At 39.9% G+C, this 19,244-nt stretch overlaps 2 protein-coding genes across 3 annotated transcripts in view; both read left to right on the top strand.

Annotated features, from left to right (window-relative positions):
* coro1ca (coronin, actin binding protein, 1Ca) overlaps positions 1 to 11,971 on the top strand; it is a 36,534-nt gene extending 24,563 nt beyond the window's left edge. Inside the window, exons 3-11 of one of the 2 annotated variants that reach the window (XM_042421378.1) lie at positions 2,583 to 2,705; positions 4,511 to 4,640; positions 4,817 to 4,998; positions 5,526 to 5,645; positions 5,955 to 6,059; positions 6,159 to 6,304; positions 6,496 to 6,553; positions 6,684 to 6,926; positions 9,072 to 11,971. In XM_042421378.1, coding sequence (XP_042277312.1) covers positions 2,583 to 2,705; positions 4,511 to 4,640; positions 4,817 to 4,998; positions 5,526 to 5,645; positions 5,955 to 6,059; positions 6,159 to 6,304; positions 6,496 to 6,553; positions 6,684 to 6,926; positions 9,072 to 9,188 — 1,224 coding nt within the window. In that variant the 3' untranslated portion in view covers positions 9,189 to 11,971. Of the gene's footprint in view, positions 1 to 2,582; positions 2,706 to 4,510; positions 4,641 to 4,816; positions 4,999 to 5,525; positions 5,646 to 5,954; positions 6,060 to 6,158; positions 6,305 to 6,495; positions 6,554 to 6,683; positions 6,927 to 9,068 lie in introns of both variants that reach the window. The other variant, XM_042421377.1, reaches the window with a different exon arrangement.
* Positions 11,972 to 17,761: 5,790 nt separating this feature from the next.
* Positions 17,762 to 18,504, top strand: tmem119a (transmembrane protein 119a). The gene has a single exon (XM_042422496.1). The coding sequence runs from the start codon at positions 17,768 to 17,770 to the stop codon at positions 18,278 to 18,280; it is 513 nt and encodes a 170-aa protein (XP_042278430.1). The 5' UTR covers positions 17,762 to 17,767; the 3' UTR covers positions 18,281 to 18,504.
* The last annotated feature ends 740 nt before the right edge of the window (positions 18,505 to 19,244 follow it).

The raw sequence follows: 19,244 nt of genomic DNA, 5'->3' as shown, positions 1-19,244 counted from the left end.
ATACACTGGACTTTGATCACTAAAGTTGGAGTTAGAGTATGTGTCACAGCCCAACTGTGTCAGTCAGATGACTGCATGGCTACAGGCCTGATATTTTCATATATAATAATTATGTAACACTAAGTCTTACTGTGACTTTAACAGGTGTCCAGCCATTGTAGGACTGTAGATAAAGCATCTGTTCAGTCTCACTGAATATGAACTGAGATATGAATCTTGTCACATGGTGATATTAACCTCACCATGTTGATGTGCACTGTAGTGACAGGAAGCTTGAAATGCCCTCTGCTAGACTACATTAGCTACTACAACAGAAAGAGGTGCCTGAGCAAAATAACACTGATTCTGGACTGAACTGTCCCTCCCAGGCCCAGACCACCGTCCTCTGCTTGCCTCTGGGTTTTTGTTTCTCACTTTGAATCATAGCAAAATTAATAATTATTTGAAGAAGTCACCCTGTCAGAACTTGTGTTCAACAAGAAAACTGCATCTTTAGGTTAAAGTTTCTCCAGTTAAACAGCGGAAGTGAGCAGGATCTGTTTGTTTAAAAGAACAGAAAGCAACCATGACAGTCTGAGTAAGCTGCAGACAGTGCATTGCACTAAGAGTCCAAAAGGCCATTCAATTCAGACTTTATTAGGGACACAGCTCCATTATTTACTCTGTTCTGTATTTATCTCTCTGACAGCTCCTTCGTTTTGAAAGCTTGAAGTTGCATGTAATCATTTGACTGCAGAAGCCATAATTTTCAATTTGGGGTGAGCGTGGTCTCTTTGGAACTTTTGAGTCTGTCACTTTACTCAAACCAGCCGCCCGGCTGTTTGTAGCCAGCACTGACTGACTAAAGTAACATCTCATTCTTGCTTGTGCATGTGCACTCTACCACTGTATTACAAATGAAATTTAATTTAGTATGTTGATAAACAGCAGTTGAATACAACACAGCCAGTAAATGCTAGTAGCCTATACTGACTGGGGCTCAAGACCTGTTAGTAAGCACCAAGTGGAAGAGTTGTAAGTTTAAGGTATGATATCGCATGTACCTTTTTTTGTTTTGTTTTGTTTTTTTTATAAACCTTAAAAAAGATATGGTCCAGAGGCCACTAAAAACAATGAGGAAGTAGCATGCAATTGTGTGTTGGGGATGGTGAAAATTTCAAATTCATGTGTCCAGCCTGCACACACTGTACCAGCTGGTCCTAAATGCAGTTCATCATTTTGTTTAAAAACATGTCATTTTGCTCCTGTGAACACCAAATTTGTTTGATGTATACTGTCATTGTAAATCGTTTGAGCACACAGTGTGTCTATTGAGTATATCATGCTTGTAATGGTTGCCTAATATCTTGTTTGAATTAACATTTAGATTAAGCTGTATCTGTTATTCATTACTAATATACAATTCTGAGATTTAGTAGCTCTTCTTAAGCCATTATTATCACTGTTCCCAGTGTAATGGCAGAGTAGCTGGGGGCAGTAAGTGATTCTCTTCTTTTCTGTATTAGGGAAGCCATCATGCTTTAAATAGGGCTGCAGCAGCAGGACTCTTTCCACAGTAAGTGACATCATCTCCCCGGCCCTGCGGTGGTACTTGGAGTCAACAGCACAGTAGGGTGTGTCTCAGACACCCACACTGCACAGCATGAGTTTGCTAAGTCACCTCACGGTGTAGAGAACACCTGGTTCTCCCGGCTCTCAGGGTTCAGAGGTCAAACCCAGCTGCAGGCTGGTTTTAAGAGGATATAAGAAGACGCACAGTGTAACTGAAGGACCTTTGTGTCTTTGTGTGTCAGTCAGAAATTCATCTGTAACTAGTCCATGAGTTGTATAAGTTGGTTATGTAAAGGGCACACTTTGATTCAGGGTTATCATTTTTTAAGTAAGGAGATGTTGTGGAGAACTAAGCATCTGTTGGCATGCGTCTACTGTATAATGACATCACCACTTTACTTTCCTTAATTACTGTGTGTGGTCCAATAGAGGGTAGGCTAAATCTAATCTCAGTTTGCCTCTGTGTAGCACCGATAAAACCCTGGTCTCTTTTTGGCTGAAGGAAGGGGTGATAAACCATGGCTGCTGATTTTTCTGGCTGTAAGCAGTTTTTAGGTTTGTTTTTCCTCTATGGTCATAATTTCCCCTTTCTGACCTCACACTTTGATCTTCATACAGTGTACGCAACTGTGGGTAAAAGTGGGTGAAAATGTGTTATGTATTGAACAAATATTTAAATTTTTAAAATCATTTTTATTTAAAATAATAACAGTTGTTGAATTAAATTCAAGAAGGAGTTGTACACATTTTTTTCAGTTTGTATTGATTGGCGTGCAGTGAATGCTGCCATATCACGCTCAGTTCACCTCTGATTCTCTGTAGAATTAATCAGTTTAAGCGTCTTTTCCTAGATATTGTTTGTGAGTGTGTGTGTGTGTTTGTTCTTATTTCCGCAGGTGGGATTTCGGATTACACTGTAATTGTCCCTTTTCAAAACATGCCCACTCCTCCAGCATGGACAGTGTTCTTTAAGCAGTATCAGACTAAGACTAATCTCATTACTCAGTGTTGTTTATCTTTTGTCTTTACAGTCGGGACGCATTGACAAAGCCTACCCCACAGTGTGTGGTCACACAGGCCCGGTGTTAGACATTGACTGGTGCCCCCACAATGATCAGGTCATCGCCAGCGGCTCCGAGGACTGCACAGTGATGGTAAGGTTTGCCTCGCCCTTTCACACCTGAGCTCGGCCCTCTTAATTATTGAGGAAGAATTGCAACACACATTCGTGAGCTAATAAATGACAAGAAACTTCATGTTTTTATTGCGAAAGACCGGCCTGTTGTAACTCAGGGATGGGTGCAGACGTCACCCTTTGGATTAGATTAGGCTCAAATATGTGTCGTAGAAATCAGAGCTGGGGAATTACTTAGCTGTTTATTGAGCTGAGGTCACTGACTTTTTTGAGACTGTAGCGGTACTTTCCTTCATATGTCCTTATTTGGGCCGTGAAAGGCTGAGACCAGTGTACTGCCCGTTGAGGTATGTTGCTATCACTTCCTCACCTGAAAGTCCTGACTTCCTGTTAAACCCAATCTGTATTAATGCCATATTTATTTCATGTTTGCAGAAGTAAAAGTCATATGAGCCATGCACAGAGGAATCATCAAGGGTTCCTCTCTTTGCAGCCTTTGATCTGTAGAATTTCACAGCCTTAATAAGCTCTTGGTAATGTTTAGTTTAGATTAGGTAGGCGTGAGTGATGTAACCAGTGTATACAGCAGACTGGTAGAGATATCCACCCATGACGTTTAGTTGCTGATGCCAGTTTTCACAATAAAGAATGGATTTTAATTGTCACGTAAAGCGCACAGCACACGTCGGCACAACTCACTGCAGGTTAATTATTGCTGTTAATGTTGTCAGTGTGTCACTGATTTCCCTTGAAAAAATGTGAGCACATGCTTCACTTTTTACACTGAACCAAGCAAATATAAGCATGCTAAGAAAGGTGGTTGAATAAATGAAGACAGATGCCACAGAAGTAGCACTAAACAATGAAAAGGGGGACGCTTCAATTGTAGTTTGGACACGGTTTGGTTTTTAAGAGTGACACCAAACAAAAAATCATTATCAATAGATAACAATATATGTAGGAGACAATCGTTGACAGAGACTAAGATACAAGTAAACTTTGTATCATCTAAAAAAGAAAACATGTCCACAGATGTGAAGGTTTTTTACAGAATGTCCTTTGAGACAAATAACTTTGGACATTAACTGATCCATAAAATAACTATCTTCAGCATGTGGAGACATGTTTCCCAACCAAAATGTGGAGAGAGACGTTGCTCTAATGTAAATATTTTATCCAAAATTAAATCCTGTTGCACAGTAGTATTTCAAGAAAATAGAGCATTTTCCACCATGTATGAATGAAAAGTATATAAATAGTTAGTTGATAAAAACTTTTAACTACACTAAATAACTACTACTACTACTACTACAACTAAATAGTGACATTTTATTGAGATTATGAGGCTCTTACTTCCCAGCCTTAAGATTAGATCATTTTAATCAGAACCACTGCAGGTGTCAACAGTTGACCTCCAAGTTAATTTATCATTATCAAAACTTCAGTTGTTTGGATTTTCATTAGGCTGCATATACATTATTTTATTGGGAGAAGGACCAATATTATACCAGATGTAGTGATAATAACTAACCTTACTACATGCTACACTTGTGAATATCCCATCTCTGTCTCTAAATCACATGCTGTTGTTGGTTACTGAGTTCTTGGTCACTGCTGCCCCCCTCAGGTTCCTCTTGGTAACTGCTGTTTGTTGGTGTTTTTTTTTGTTGTTTTTAATGGTGTCGTACCGTTGGGTTGACAATGAAATCTTTGGATATTTTTTTTGTGACTTTGTAATTTTGTCAAACACAGAGGTAAAAGTCTCCCGTAGGCTTCCTTGTCTGTTCTTTAATCTCACTTCTGTCATGGTAACGTGCTTCATAGGTGTGGCAGATTCCTGAGAATGGCCTCGTCACTTCCATGTCTGAGCCAGTAGTGGTGCTGGAGGGACACTCCAAGCGAGTTGGCATCATCACATGGCACCCAACAGCACGCAATGTCCTTCTTAGTGCCGGTGAGAGTCCTCTCTGTGTCCTTACAACTACAAAAAAAAGGCTGCTAGAGTGAGCTTTCAAAACGTGCTGAAATTCAATGCCAACACTGATCTTCAAGTCATAATATATTATCATGATAACAGCAGCCTCAAAGACAAAACACTGGATCACTGGAAACACTTCTTTCTGTTGCCAGGTTGTGACAACCAGATCATCATCTGGAACGTGGGCACAGGCGAGGCCATGATCACCCTGGAGGACATGCATCCTGATGTCATTTACAACGTGTCCTGGAACCGTAACGGCAGCCTCATCTGCACTGCCTGCAAGGACAAGGCCATCCGTGTCATCGACCCCCGTAAGGAGGAGATTGTTGCTGTAAGAACTTTTCAAATCTTTTTTTGTTCTATTGATGTTTTTTTATGTTCAACTGTATCTACTATATGTGAAAAATAAATACTAATCTGCAGCAGGTGGGCTCGCAACAGGGGGGAGACTGCTTTAGCACTGTTTTCAAACGTGCTCCCTTAAAAGTGTTCTTGAATAAGACCGCTACAGCAGCTTTACATCTATTCTTCTGGGTCTGACCTCACCGTGGAAGGGTCAAGTGAAAACATTAAGTTGAAGTAAAGTGGAAATATGTATTTTAACACACTCAAATATAAGAACATTAACAAAGAATTACTTTCTGGGGAAAAAGACCCAGAATTTAAGATTAGTTTAGAATTAAGAAACAAAACAAATGGTTACATAAAAAAGTATGCCTGAGAAAATGCATTTTAAGATTTGCTGTAAAACCTGATGCTGCATTAACCTGCCTGTTTTCCTGCCTTATTAAACTACCTGGTTATAGATGTGTTTCAGGAAACAGTGACTTGTGCTGACCCATTAACTCTACTTCACAGGAGAAGGAGAAGGCACATGAGGGCGCTCGACCCATGAGGGCCATTTTCCTGGCGGACGGGAACGTCCTCACCACGGGTTTCAGTCGTATGAGTGAGAGACAGCTAGCCCTCTGGAACATAGTAAGATGCTTCATGTTTTTCTGACAGCACTACATGAGTTCATTGATTATGGGGTTAGAGTTACATTCACACGTTTAATTTGTCTGGCAACGAACAATTTCAGACTTAATTTCCACCACAGTTCTTTAATTGAAACGGTTCACACATGTTAAAAATAAATACCATATACAACTTTATTACTGTGGAATCTGTTTCATTATTCCTCACTATCAAAAGTACAACATTCTGGCCTGACAACCACGCTGCTACCTTTTCCTAAGCCTTACATTTTTCTAGCCTCTCTGATTTATCTTCATACTTTATTTCCAGCAAAACATGGAGGAGGCCATGACTGTTAATGAGATGGACACCAGCAATGGAGTGCTCTTGCCCTTCTATGACCCAGACACCAACGTTGTTTACCTTTGTGGAAAGGTAAGTCCAAAGTCCTTCAGCAGTTAACTCAATCATTTGTGATCTCCACATAGAAAAATACAGAAACAAAACTATTCTTTATTTCTTGGTGGTTTACAGGGTGACAGCAGCATCCGCTACTTTGAAATAACGGATGAGGCTCCGTATGTTCACTTCCTCAACACCTTCGCCACCAAGGAGCCTCAGAGGGGCATGGGCTACATGCCCAAGAGGGGCCTTGATGTCAATAAGTGTGAAATAGCAAGGTAATCCTCGTCTCTGACACCAGAACGCATTTTGAGTTTTTATTTTTATCAAACACATCTAGCGTGTAGTTTCCAGCTTTACCACCGGGAGGCAGAACATGATCATTAATCTCTGTCGGGACAGTCTGTTCCCTTTGTTGTCCAATAAGGAACTGAATTCTGGGTACACGGTTTGAATTGTGTCTTGCCAGGTTCTATAAACTGCATGAAAGGAAGTGTGAGCCTATCGTGATGACTGTACCTAGAAAGGTAAGTCCTCATCCTTAGCGGCCACTTTGCACACTAAACCTCTACTCAGCTTGTTGTATCAGCTGTGAGGTTCTGTCATATAATGTGCAGTGTTTTCCTAACAGCTTTTCACTCTGTCTTTCCCTTTCAGTCGGACCTGTTCCAGGACGACTTGTACCCTGACACAGCTGGACCAGACCCGGCCCTGGAGGCTGAGGAGTGGTTTGAGGGCAAGAATGGAGACCCCATCCTAATCTCCCTCAAGAACGGCTACGTTCCGGGCAAGAACCGTGAGTTCAAGGTGGTCAAAAAGAACATTTTGGACAACAAGGTGACCAAGAACACAGAGAACTCAAGCCCTGCCAACAAGTCTGCCTCCCCGACTCCATCGATTGTGAGTATTTGCTTTGGCTAAGTTGTCCAGAGTGTCTAATAAATGTCTCATTACATTAAACAAACTTTCCAAGGAGGCCTGAATCGAGCACAACTGGACTTGGTTGTAGTTGTAACCAAGTCCAGTTGTCATCGATTCAACCCTCCGTGGATAAACAGGATCTGGGCGACTGAGAATCTTCAGAGCAGACTATTAGACAGTCTGTTTATTTGGAATAAATAAACTTTCTTCTGATATGGATCATACTGTCTGTTTAGATAATGATATAAAGACTGTGTGATATTTGGGAAATAAATAAATTCAATTACGTTTTTGGCTTCCAACGATTATGAAAATAAGATAACCGAGATAAAACGATTATTGTGCCACATTCGGTTTCTCAATGATGCTCATGTTTTGTCTTGTGTTATAAATCCAGCGCATCGTGTCGGAGCAGCCGGACAGCGCAGTGAGAGGCAGAGTGACATAGCGGAGCTCTTCTCACTGCGCAAATGTGTCTGAATTGGACAGTCGAATGTTCAGCAGTGGAAACTGACTTATTTAGACATCTACAGGCTACTTTGTTTTAGTTACAGTCAGACTTTGGATGCTATTATTTTAGATACGAGGATTCTTCGCTCCGTGTTATGATCTCTCCTTTCATCCAGCTGCTCGGCGCTGTGCCTTCTCTGTCTGCGGTCTGTTATTGTGCATATGCTTGCTTTTAAAAAGCTGATTAGAAACCTGCTTAAGTGTATACATGGCAGAGATTTTGGTGCTCTCCAGGGAGTAAAATCTACCTGTGGTAACCGGGTTTCTCTAATCCCAAACTCCGATTACAGGAAGCAGGTTTTTCGTTCACATGACAGTTAAGAAATCAGCTTTCTAGAAGAAACTGACTGTAACGTGGTTACTCAAGTGTTTGTAAACACACTGTATAATGATTACACAAGTTAATGATTTCTGTCAAACCTCTTAATTCTCAAAGTACCATGATGAATGATCATTTTAGTATTGATCACTCTCCACACAACATTGTTGTGGAAGTGCACCACAACATAGTTGATCTTATTCCACTGTAATCCACTGTTAAAACATCATGTTAAATGCATGATGTTTCCAAATTCAATGACTAATCGTGTTAAATAATCGTGATCTCAGTATTAACCAAAATAATCATGATTATGATTTTTGCTACAATTGAGCAGCCCTAACGTCCATTTTTTCCAGTTGATGATCTTCATAAATGACTCTGGAACAAATTGTTGTAGGTAGTTTTTATTTAAACAAATAATTGTTTAAGAATTGTTTAAGAATTGTCTACGATTCCCTGCCAAAAATCCCTCACATAATTAAGATATTAGACAATAAACAGTAAATATTGATATATTTCCAATCCTTACTACTCAGAGGACATCATCATAGTCTGTCCTCCTGACTCTCACCTCCATCTCTGTGACTCTCTCTGCTGGCCTCGTCTCTATGTAGCGTGCAGTATTAGGCAGACAGATATGTGTATATGTATGTGTGTAAGAAGCGGGGCAGATCGCTGGCGGTCTTCATGAGGTGGTTTGTAGATCTTGTCTCTGACTCACGAACTGAGGGGTCTGCTGCTGCAGTGGGCGCCTGCCGCTGCTGGGCGTCGTGCTGCACCTCACCCACAACACAGCCACCCGCCTGGGACCCAGCCCATGCGTCTCTCTGCAGTTCTGCTCTGTAATCACAGCTCCAGTGCAGCCTGCTGGTGAAACATGTTAACCCTCAGAGTACCAGGCCCTGCCACATGGCATTTACACTGTAGTCCCAGACTGTAGATAGCGTTTTTAGCCATGCTAGCGGCGTGGCTATCAGGATGTCATGTTCCCCACTGTATCTAAAACTTAGTAAATGTTAGCATGCTAACATGCTGAACAATGATCGTGAACATGGTAAAGATTATACCTGCTAAACATCAGCGTGTTGATGTCAGCATTTAGCCTAACAACAGTCTCCCAGAGCTGCTAGCATGGCTGGAGACTCTTGACACAGGTGGTGTTTTTTTGCACTCTGCTGACATTTTTGTGCGTAGAATTATGTTTGGCATTAATTTAAATTGTGACTGTAGTCGTGTGTGAACTGTTCAAATATGCCAAAAAGTCCCAACTTGTCTCTTGTTTCCCACAGAAGTCTGAAGCCAAGCTGGAAGAGATCTTGAAAGAAATCAAATCCCTCAAGGACCTGGTCAGCAGTCAGGAGAAGCGAATCATCAAACTTGAAGAGCAAATGTCTAAAATTGCCATTTAAGGACCCTTTACTCGACCCCGCTACAATTCAGGACGTTCCATTGGCTGGACGGTGGGCGGGACCAGTCACTGCCTATCTCAATGACAGTGTTTCGTCTGAGGCCTGCCTAGCAACGATCCCTAGCAACATTCCAGATGAACTTTTTCTTAGCCAGCCCCCAATCCTCAGTTTAACACAGGTGGAATAAGAAGGACGTGTGGCAAAGTTAGCAGAAAATGTTCTTGCTTTTTGGTGACAAAGGACTCTTCTTTTTTTTTTTCTCCTTTTTATTCTGTGGCAGTCTTTTTTTTTTATTTTGTCTACTTGTATAAAAAGTTCTTACATATTCCTTTTCATTTTAGCAAAATTGCCAAGAAAATTCCAATATTAACATTCCCAATTTACTATTGTATTCCCCAATATTTTTTTAAGCAGGTATCAGTGTTTCATGTTACCAAACCCCCAAAATTATAATGTTGGCAAATCTGAAATTGTGTTTACACCTCCTTGACAGTATTTCTTTCTCTCTCTGTCTTTCTCTTTGTGGGAAGATTAAAAATGCAAACAGGGAAGCTCAGTGCAGTCTCTCTAGGAAGAGAGGGATTTCATTACAGTTTTTCCATGAAATTAATATGATTTAAGTTAATTGGATAGTTACGAACGGAAGATTGACTTCTCAACTTCTAGAGGAAATAAATTCTTTACGCATAAACACATTTAACTGCCACAGTCCTCACCAAGCACTCAAATGACAGTTCTCGCTGTCTGTGTTGAAGATGCACAGATCAGCACCTGCTTTCTGGCATTTCTTTTCATTCCCACTGCTTTCTGTCATTCCGACACGCTCTACTGACAGTGGACACAATAATCCACGTAAACATGCATTCCTTTCAATCTCGCTTTGTTAACATGCACTGTGTGCTTTTTTGGAAAATGACAAACACATTCCACAAAATCTCATCGGCATTTCTTGGTGTTTGTGTAGGGGGGGGGGGTGGTGGGGGGAATATTCCTACAACGTTCCTTGTTTTGTAAACACGCTACTGTAGTGACGCACGTACACTGGTTGGTTTTTATTGTGACAATTACGTCGTACCCATGGGAAAAAACCAACTGTGTGGATTTTCAGACCTTTCTGCAGAAAACCGCCTGTCAGCTCTGCTTTGTCTTTGAGAGGTTCGGTCACCGACCTCAGCGTCAGCGCTCAACACACAGGTGTAGTCAGGTGTAGTGGGATTATTTTTTGTCACGGTTCCTCTTTGCGTTACAGGTCATCTCCAGCTCAGATCTTTATTTTCTGTACAAAGAAAAGAGGAATCGATAAGAAACGACACCAAGTAATCACACCTTGACTTGATTTGGTGATTCGCTACAGAAACTGTTCATGACGGACCTGAAAGGCCTAGATTGTGTGTGAATATGTGCCTCGTCTTTGGCCTGCCGGGTTTCTGTCACTTTGGATGTTCCTGCTTTGTTTCTTATGGGGAGGTGGGGGCGGGGTTATGAAATGGACTCACAGTAGAACGTCCAAGACTTGCCTCTAACTTGGATGAATTGAATAGTTGGGTTATTGCTTCACTGTTAATTTTAGCCTGTTTCTTGTTCCAGCTGTGCTTATATCCCTCTTAGCACTTCCACTTCTTGGGTTTTTTAATGGTTATTTCTCAGATGCCCCCCCATTCAGTATAGTTATCCCAAAAAACAAGGAACCATTGGGTTGTCCAATCTGAGCTGTTTTGCTACGATAAAAGCTCTTTTCTTGATGTTTTTTCGATCTGTTTCCCAGTGGGAAGCTGAGACGGGTAATGGTTCAGTCTGTTGTTTGCCTTCAATGTTTGTTACCACTGTAAAGACCTGAAAGTGCCATAGAGGTGACCACGGAAGTGTTTGTAGAGGACTGTTGTGTGAGTAGTTTGATTTGTGTAGTAAATGGAAGATTTGATAGGTGCCCAGATTTGAAACCACTTTAAGGTGCTACAGCTAGTGCAAACACTAAGTTCAAAAGACTCTGGATGACATCACGAGGTCCCGCCAACACATCCCACAATCCACCAGGCAGCATTATCGATCAGGATTCGTTAGAGGCATCGTGCTCACAGACATCTTGACACTTTCCACCTCGGTACGGGTATTCAAGCCATTTAAAAAAAAAAAAAAAAAAAAAAAAAAGATGTCAAACTGAGAAGCCGTCAGTCATCTTGACTTCAAAATGCAATTTGAGTCGACTAGAATATTAGTGAAAGGAATCTAGAGTGCGACAGAAATGTAGGTCTGACACTTGAAGACCTGTGGTCTTAAATTATACTGCCCTATCATGTATATCAGACTGCCACTCTATGGATTCTTTATTGCACTGTTGGCACAAGAGCTAAGTTTTGAGGAGTAGTGAGTAGCGATCCAAAGGGACACTGTAGGTTGGAGAAATGTGCAGTTGAAAGATAGATGTATGTTTGTAATTAAGGTCTAGAGTGAAAGCTGTGTAAATAACATGACCATATTTTCTGTATTTTTTTTTTTTTTTAATTCTTTTTGTGGTTGTGCTGAAGAGGGTATTTGTATGGGAGGTGGGTTTTAAATGTTTCTCCTTGTCTGTTCCCTGCACCTTGCCATAATGCATCATGAGAAAAGCAGAAACCTCTTGTTATTATTGGAGGTCGTATGAATATCAAGAAAGAAAATCAGAAGAAAACAAACCAGGATGAAGCCTCATGTTGGAGGTCTGCTCAGCATTTTTGTTCATTATTCTTGCTTCAAGTATCAAACATTGATTATAAGAAAAATTAATAAAGAATTTTTAAAATGGGCTCATTGTGTAGTTTTGAATTGACAAATGTATTTGTATCTGATTTGTTTTATGTGTTTGTGTTTTTTTGCATTCAGCCATACAGCCTGCAGTCAAAAGTTGCCTTTGGACCATGAACAACATATCTCAATCTGCACTCCAGAAGTACTCATTACAGGGGAAAAGCCTAAAAATATTTAAAGGATAATCAGGCTGGCGCTCTCCCATATTTTTCTTGTCAGCGAACCCCACGAACAGACCAAAACTAACAATGTGTAAGTCCGTCTCTCAATGCTTTACGGCTATCCTGTCTGTGGCAGCCTCACTTGTTCCCTCTAAAGATGAGAATCTGTAAAAGTCAGTTACAAATATTTAGAAAAAGGTATTAAAAGTAAAAAAGTAATTTCCTAAAACAGCTGGACACTAGTTTTCAGCAAACTATTCAAAATTTGGACTGAATGGTGCATTTTTAGGGACTATTTTCAGCAGTGGATTAATACACATTTGGTGGTTTAGTGTATATTCTCGGCAGCTGGATGGTTTATGTGGGATCGAGTGAAAATAAACTACAGTGGCCATGTTTATGTTGATGAAGGAACATGTCGTCCAGTGTAACAATGTGGCTCAATGAGACATTTTATAATTTTAATTCATTGTTTTGTGGACAACAATGGAGGTCTATGTATATTACAGAGGAATAACCTTTATCAGACAATACGTGTTAGTGGGATCAATTCTTTGTTGGTTTTAGTGTTTTTATTTCCTTGTGGACAATAATAAAAATATACAATATTGCCAGTTTTATCCTTTCAAAAGTCAAATTACACTTCTGAAAATGTGACACAAATCCTTTGTGTTGATTATTGCCGTCTGGCAGTGACAAACCCACACACATCAATACATCAAACTATCAAACTATAGGTCATCAAAAAGGTTGGTGTCCCACTGGAGCAACCAGCATGAAATACATGGCTATTGATTAATGATATAATTAATAGAAAGTGTAGTAGCCTGAATCAAACCTTTTTCTTTTCTGTAGTTTAAACCAACATGTCCCATAGTATAAACTGGAGGAGAAATGATACTTTGAACATTATTGTGACCCTTTTGTTGGTTTATTGCAGGTAGTCACAGTGCTGCTACTGTGTTTGAACCAAAAATAGCCTTTGACGCACTGTTTCAGTATCGTGCGTCAAAGGTTGTAACATTTGATGACAAGTATCAGTTACAGCATCCAGAAATAAGGATCCGTTGTGAGTTACAAAGCTATTTCATGTGCTGTAATGGTCGTTACAACAATGTGTGAGGCACTGAACTAGCTAGTTTTCAACATGGCCTCCAGAACCAGGAGATAATTGCAAATCTCTGGAGGAGAAAAGCCTACAAAAAATGACGCTCAGTAAAAACTTCAAACCTTTTGAAAACGTCCTCTACTTTTAGGTCCTCTAGTCTTGTAAATTACCACCTCAATTCACTGATCTGCAATAAAATCATCATCACACACCAACTGTCAAAACAACTCATTCCTGCATAAGTCTGTCTGAATAAAATCAGAGAGGAGGCATGAGTTGCCTTAAATATATGTCCTGCATATTTAGAGACATATCCAGAGATAAGTGCTCCTAAAAAGACCATGAAGTTTATATGTTCGCTCTGTACATGTGTTTTGGGATGAGAGGCTTGCTTTCTCTCTGCACTGGTCTTGTATGCCCTGTAGAGACAGGCTGTAATCAAGGCGACTTAATTAGAGAGGACTCAGTGGGAGGCAGAGAAGTCTTGGGACTCGCCCCGCCATGTACAGAAATACCTCGTTCCCTAAAACATGAGACTGATGTACCAACTGCAACTTGAGTTTTTAAGCAGAAAATTCAGGTTTAATGAGTCGAACTTTAAATGAATTAACACAAATTCTTGTAAATTACACTTTTATTCAAAATTAAAACCCTTTCATAAGGCTTCTTATTGAGTTAGTGTTGCTCCATGTTCAAGAAAATATGAGTACAGTGTCACTTCTGCCTCATTGTTCCCTCTGTAATCAGTAAAATAAATGTAAAGTTTAAAAAATTTTCAAAAAGTCTATTCCTAAATGGCCGCCTCAACAGGGCAGGAGGATGAAGATGGAGGATGGGAGGCAGACAAAGAGGGAGGAGAAGCTGAAAATAGAGGGATGGACATCATTTTGTAGCCAGCAGACTTTTTAGAGCTGAGTAAAAAAACCACTCAGTATAACTTAGCAGGGAGGGCGAATGCTTGGAAACTCCTTTTCACTCTTACTTTCCTCTTGTTATTCTGTCTCCCCCCTTTTTTCCTCTCTGTCCTCCACACTTGGCCGTGCTGTCGTAAGATAAACCCAGGATAACGCAAGATCCTGTAAGTATATATATTTATATTTGTTGTGAATTTTAAATGGATGTTATCAAGAAAGAAAGAAGGTGTAGACAAACATTTCAGGTGTTTCAGGGCAGTTTGTGTTATTGTGGTCTGTGCTATTTGATTAAAATTTCACATTTTGTGATCTATGTGATTCATATTGTTAATATTTAATGCTGTTTTACCTTTTTGCTACTAACATCCAGTGGTAGAAGTTAACTAAGTACATTACTCAGGTGCTTAAGTACAATCTGAAGATACATTTTACTACTTTATGCTTAATATAGTACTTACTATATTTACTGTACTATATTTAACTGACAGCTATCATTACTGGTTACTTTCCAGATTAAGATTTTACACATAAAATATATGATCAGTTTATAAAATATGATTACCTGTTACAAATTTAACAATCCAACAATACATAAAGTATCTTATATTAGCTCCAATTAGCAACTGTAATAATGATATAATAATATGATATATATAACACTATAACACTCACAGGGGCCACTTTTCAGCAGAACAAGCACTTTTACTTTTGATACTTTAAGTATATTAAGCCAATACTTGTGTATCTTTACTGAAGTTTGTTAAGCTTTTACTTCTTATGGAGTATTTTATATTGTGGCATTGCTACTTTTACTTAGGGCTGGGCAATATGTCAATATTACATCGATATTGTGATATGAGACTAGATATCATCTTAGATTTTGGATATAGTAATATTGCCATGTGGCATAAGTGTCTTTTCCTGGTTTTAAAGGCTGTATTACAGTAAAGTGATGTAACTTACCAGACTCTTTTAGCTGTTCTATTATTTGCTTTTCCCCACTGAGTCATTATATCCACATTACTGATGATTATTTATCCAAAATCTCATTGTGTAAATATTTTGTGAAAGCACCAATAGTCATCCCTACAATATTGTCACAATATCGATATTGAGGTATTTGGTCAAAAATATCGTGATATTTGATTTTGTCCATATCACCCAGCCATACTTTTACTTAAGTAATATTTCTTACATCCTTTCAAGATTTTCTTGAATCTGGATGATGAACTCAGATTTTATCCTGTGAATAACTCATCTTCTTTTTTTAACTCTTAATATAGTTCACAGAGTGTGAATGAGAGTGAACGAGAGTAATGTTTTAAGTAAGAATGTATTTTGATGATGATCTAACCTCAACAAATCATGTTCTCTGGCCAAACACTTTAAAATCAAGGAACTTTAATCTAAAATGTAGTTGAGTTTTTCTAAAGGGACATATTTCAGAATTTGAGGTAAATACATATAAAAGGATGCCCAGGACACCCTCTGTGGGACATTTTCATTTGCTGTAATGACACAGCCATTAAAAACGTGTCCTGGATGGATTCATTACATATCTTGGTGGCTGCATGGCCTTCATTTGAAGATAATATGGACCCACCGGTGACATGCCGGAAATGTAATTATGGCTGTAAATAATTATAGGGATTCAAGGGGCAGTGCTGGCCTATAGCTGTACATCCAAGGCTGAAGACCCAGCCAACCATCTGGTCCAGCAGAGTATATAATGTACTGCATGTTTGACCACACAGGGAGGGGGTTTCACACTGCACTGTGTAAATCAGAGGAGCAGCAGGTTCACTATAGCATGATGCTGATTAGAAGCTCAACTTTACAGCAAAGCACCTTGTAATTACACACCATGTAAAGAGTTAAACAGATTTTAAAGGGTAACGGACTGAACTCTGCACCAAAGGACACAATTTCCTTAGTTAAATCTTGACTTCACATCGAGAGGAAGAGAGAAAGATGGAGAGAAATAATAATAGTAGAAAAGTAATATTGGGTCGGGAGGTTTATTTAGTCCGTTGTACTGTCAGTAAATGTAGGTTTCTCTGGAAGCAGAAATATCCTCATCAGGTTTGTGCTGATGTGGGCTGGTGTACAGCAGTCGCTGCCCAGTGTAAATATAGAGGCCACAGCCACAGGTCTCCCACGCCTCTGTGCACCCTCTGCATTATAGCTTCCTTCTGGCTTTGGTGTGGTGGATGGGTGGCCTCCCTCTACTTTACAAATTATAAGGCCTCCAGCACCAAACTCACTGCCTCCACCCCAAATAAGTAATGGCTACTCTGCTGCCTGCTAAAATAGATCTGGTGTGAGATGAGGAATGGAAGAAATCTAGAAAAACCTGAGTCAAGATGGAGACTGTAGTTACATTACAGATGGAAACAGCACTTAAAAACACTGTTTTATTTTAGTGGAGTGGTGCCCAACACGGGGGTTGGGACCCACCAAGGAGTCACAAGATAAGTCTGATGTGTCACAAGATGATTAAAAAGAAAGAAGGAGGAAAAAATGTATCTGTTCATGAAAGTTTATTCTTAACCTCGGTAGTGTCACAATAGAAAAACCAACAAAGTCTACAGCCACGTTAGCAGCTCTGTGAGTCTGTACACAGAAGTTGGACTTTGTGCTTTGAGCTGCAGTAAATGCTGTTTAGCAGGTGTAATGTTCATCATATTCACCATTTTATGTTATTATTATTTAATAATAGTTTTGCAGGTATTTGGTCATAAACCAGTTAAAAAGGAAGGAGGAAAATTAATCACCAAAGTTATTACAATTCATAGTTGTCAAGATGTTCCACTCAAAAGCACAAATGTGAACCTCATAGTGCCGCTAAAGGAAAAGACAGAGGATCAACAACATCATTAGGATTCATCATCTGTGAACTATGAATGTCCATGTCAATTCATTCAGTAGATGATGAAATATTTCACTGGATAGGTGAAAACTTTGACCTGCAGGTCTCACCAGAACCATACATATCTGTACCAGACCTCATGTCAATCCATTCAGTAAAGGTATTTCAGTAAACTGACAGATGGAGATACATTTCCATCCATATGTTGATGCCTCATGGCTAAAAACTTAACTCACAGTTCACTTATTATTCTCTCTGAGGTGTATCTAATGTTAGCTTTTTTTCAGTCGCTAAATACTGGAAAGTTTTACCTCTTCAGACCTCTAAAAACAAATTAAACAAATGAAACCATGTGAGAAGGACACATCTTTCTTAAGTTGAACTGCTCACAGTCAAAAAATTTGGGAAACACTGTGTTAGAGGATCCATAGAGGATTAAGTTCACTAATACTTCCTTTTTAAATTCAAATAAAAGAATTTAAATGAGTCTTCTGTTGTTGTTGTTGCAGGACTTAGAAGAGAGGATGAAGTCCCACTTGGTTTTTCACATCACCTGTGTGACCCTGCTGTCACTCTGGTGCAGTGTGTGTCACTCCACTCCTCTGTTCAACATGTCCATGGACGGCAGTGGTGATGAAGCGGAGCTGGGACTCCTTTTCCCAACTTCTTTCTCGACCAGAGCGCCTGTTCTCATCACCACTGCCACTGGCACTCCCACCCTCACCAACACCATCACCACCACCATGATCCGCCTGAAGGACTTTGTCCTGAGCCGAGTGGTGGACTTCCTGCAGGAGCATCTTCTCATCATCATTGTCGTGACCTCCCTTCTCATCGTCATGGTCTTCATCATCTGCTGTGCCTCTGCCATGAGTCACAAGCGCAAGCTGGAGGCCTACAAGCCCCCTGCTAATCCACCCAGGAAGTATATGGCGGACAAAACCGGAGGACGCAAGAATTCAAGCGAGCTCCAGGAGAGGCCGTACGCTGTCGACCACGTCAAGAGAGTCCAGACTCAGAGCATGGCCTCCCCCAAGAACCTGCGCATGCCCTCCAAGGCTCTGGTGGGAGAGAAGGGGAGAGATGTCAGGTCGTCACCTCGCCATGAGGTCAGGAAGGTCAGGGAGGCAGAGGAGGTGGAAAAGCCCAAGCACAAAGAGCAGTCGAAGCACAGAGAAGAGCATCAGAGCTCCAGTCCCAGCACCAGCTCCGGTCAGCCCGTCTGCACCTGCCATCTTAAAAAGGCCCACCACTAGAGGATGTTCAAGGCTACTGTTGACATAAACGGTGAAAATGTTTCATGAAATAAAAACAGAATCAGATAGGTTGGTTATTCCATCACACATGGGCAAAATATATCAAAATATCATCAAAATTACCTTTTTTTACAACTGGAAATATATTTAAATGAGGCTTGTGCCCTTGTATGAATAACAACACTTCTTTAAAAGAATAACCTCTAAACATTGATGAAAACATGAGCCACTACCTGTTGTTTAATCCAAAGTAAATGTAAAAACTAAACAGAATAGATATGTGACTAGAAACCAAAGTAAAGTAAATGTTGATGCACAAATCAAGCGTGTGCATCTCAAAGTTTTAAATTCATACACAGAGACTAACAAGCCAGTACTTGACACCAGCAGGTTTCCTTGAATGCTGGTTGCCTTACAGTTTGTCCTTATATACCTTATAATGTGTCTTGTGGTTTTTATCATTACTGTCAAGTCTCAACAGCTGACTATCATACCACTGTGCTGTTGATGTAGCATCACTCAGTAAAATTAATGTTTTTTTCTCACGTTTAAAAATGTTTATGAGGAGAAAGATAAAGAAAAAGTAATTTAATGTTTTAAAACTTTAGGCAGCTTGTAGGTGGTTTATTCTGCATGCTCGCCAAGTGAAAATGACACAATAATCAGTGTTCATGTGTTTTGACTACATCTTTGTATTACTTCATATGCCTGCCAAGACAGAGGAGTCTCCTCAGTACGTCCTGCTGTATGAATGATGAAATCTTTCTGGTCAGAGGACAGCGAAAAGCTTTGGCTGAATCAGTCTGACATTTAGAGTAAAATCGTTGGTGCTTGTAAATAAAGCAAAGTGAGATGCCAGTAAACTCCAGCTGTTGGACTTGATTACTTTAAAAAGAAAACGTTTCTTTATATTTACTTTCATACTAATTTCGTTTTGTGTTTGCATTGTGTTATGTTATATCAT

This window comes from Thunnus maccoyii, chromosome 9 (genome assembly GCF_910596095.1).
Source record: "Thunnus maccoyii chromosome 9, fThuMac1.1, whole genome shotgun sequence".
Taxonomy (NCBI): domain Eukaryota; kingdom Metazoa; phylum Chordata; class Actinopteri; order Scombriformes; family Scombridae; genus Thunnus; species Thunnus maccoyii.
This window is presented reverse-complemented; position numbering and strand designations above follow the sequence as displayed.

Coding starts and splice junctions, on each gene's coding strand:
- tmem119a (XM_042422496.1), top strand. CDS start 17,768: ATGATCCGCCTGAAGGACTTTGTCCTGAGCCGAGTGGTGGACTTCCTG.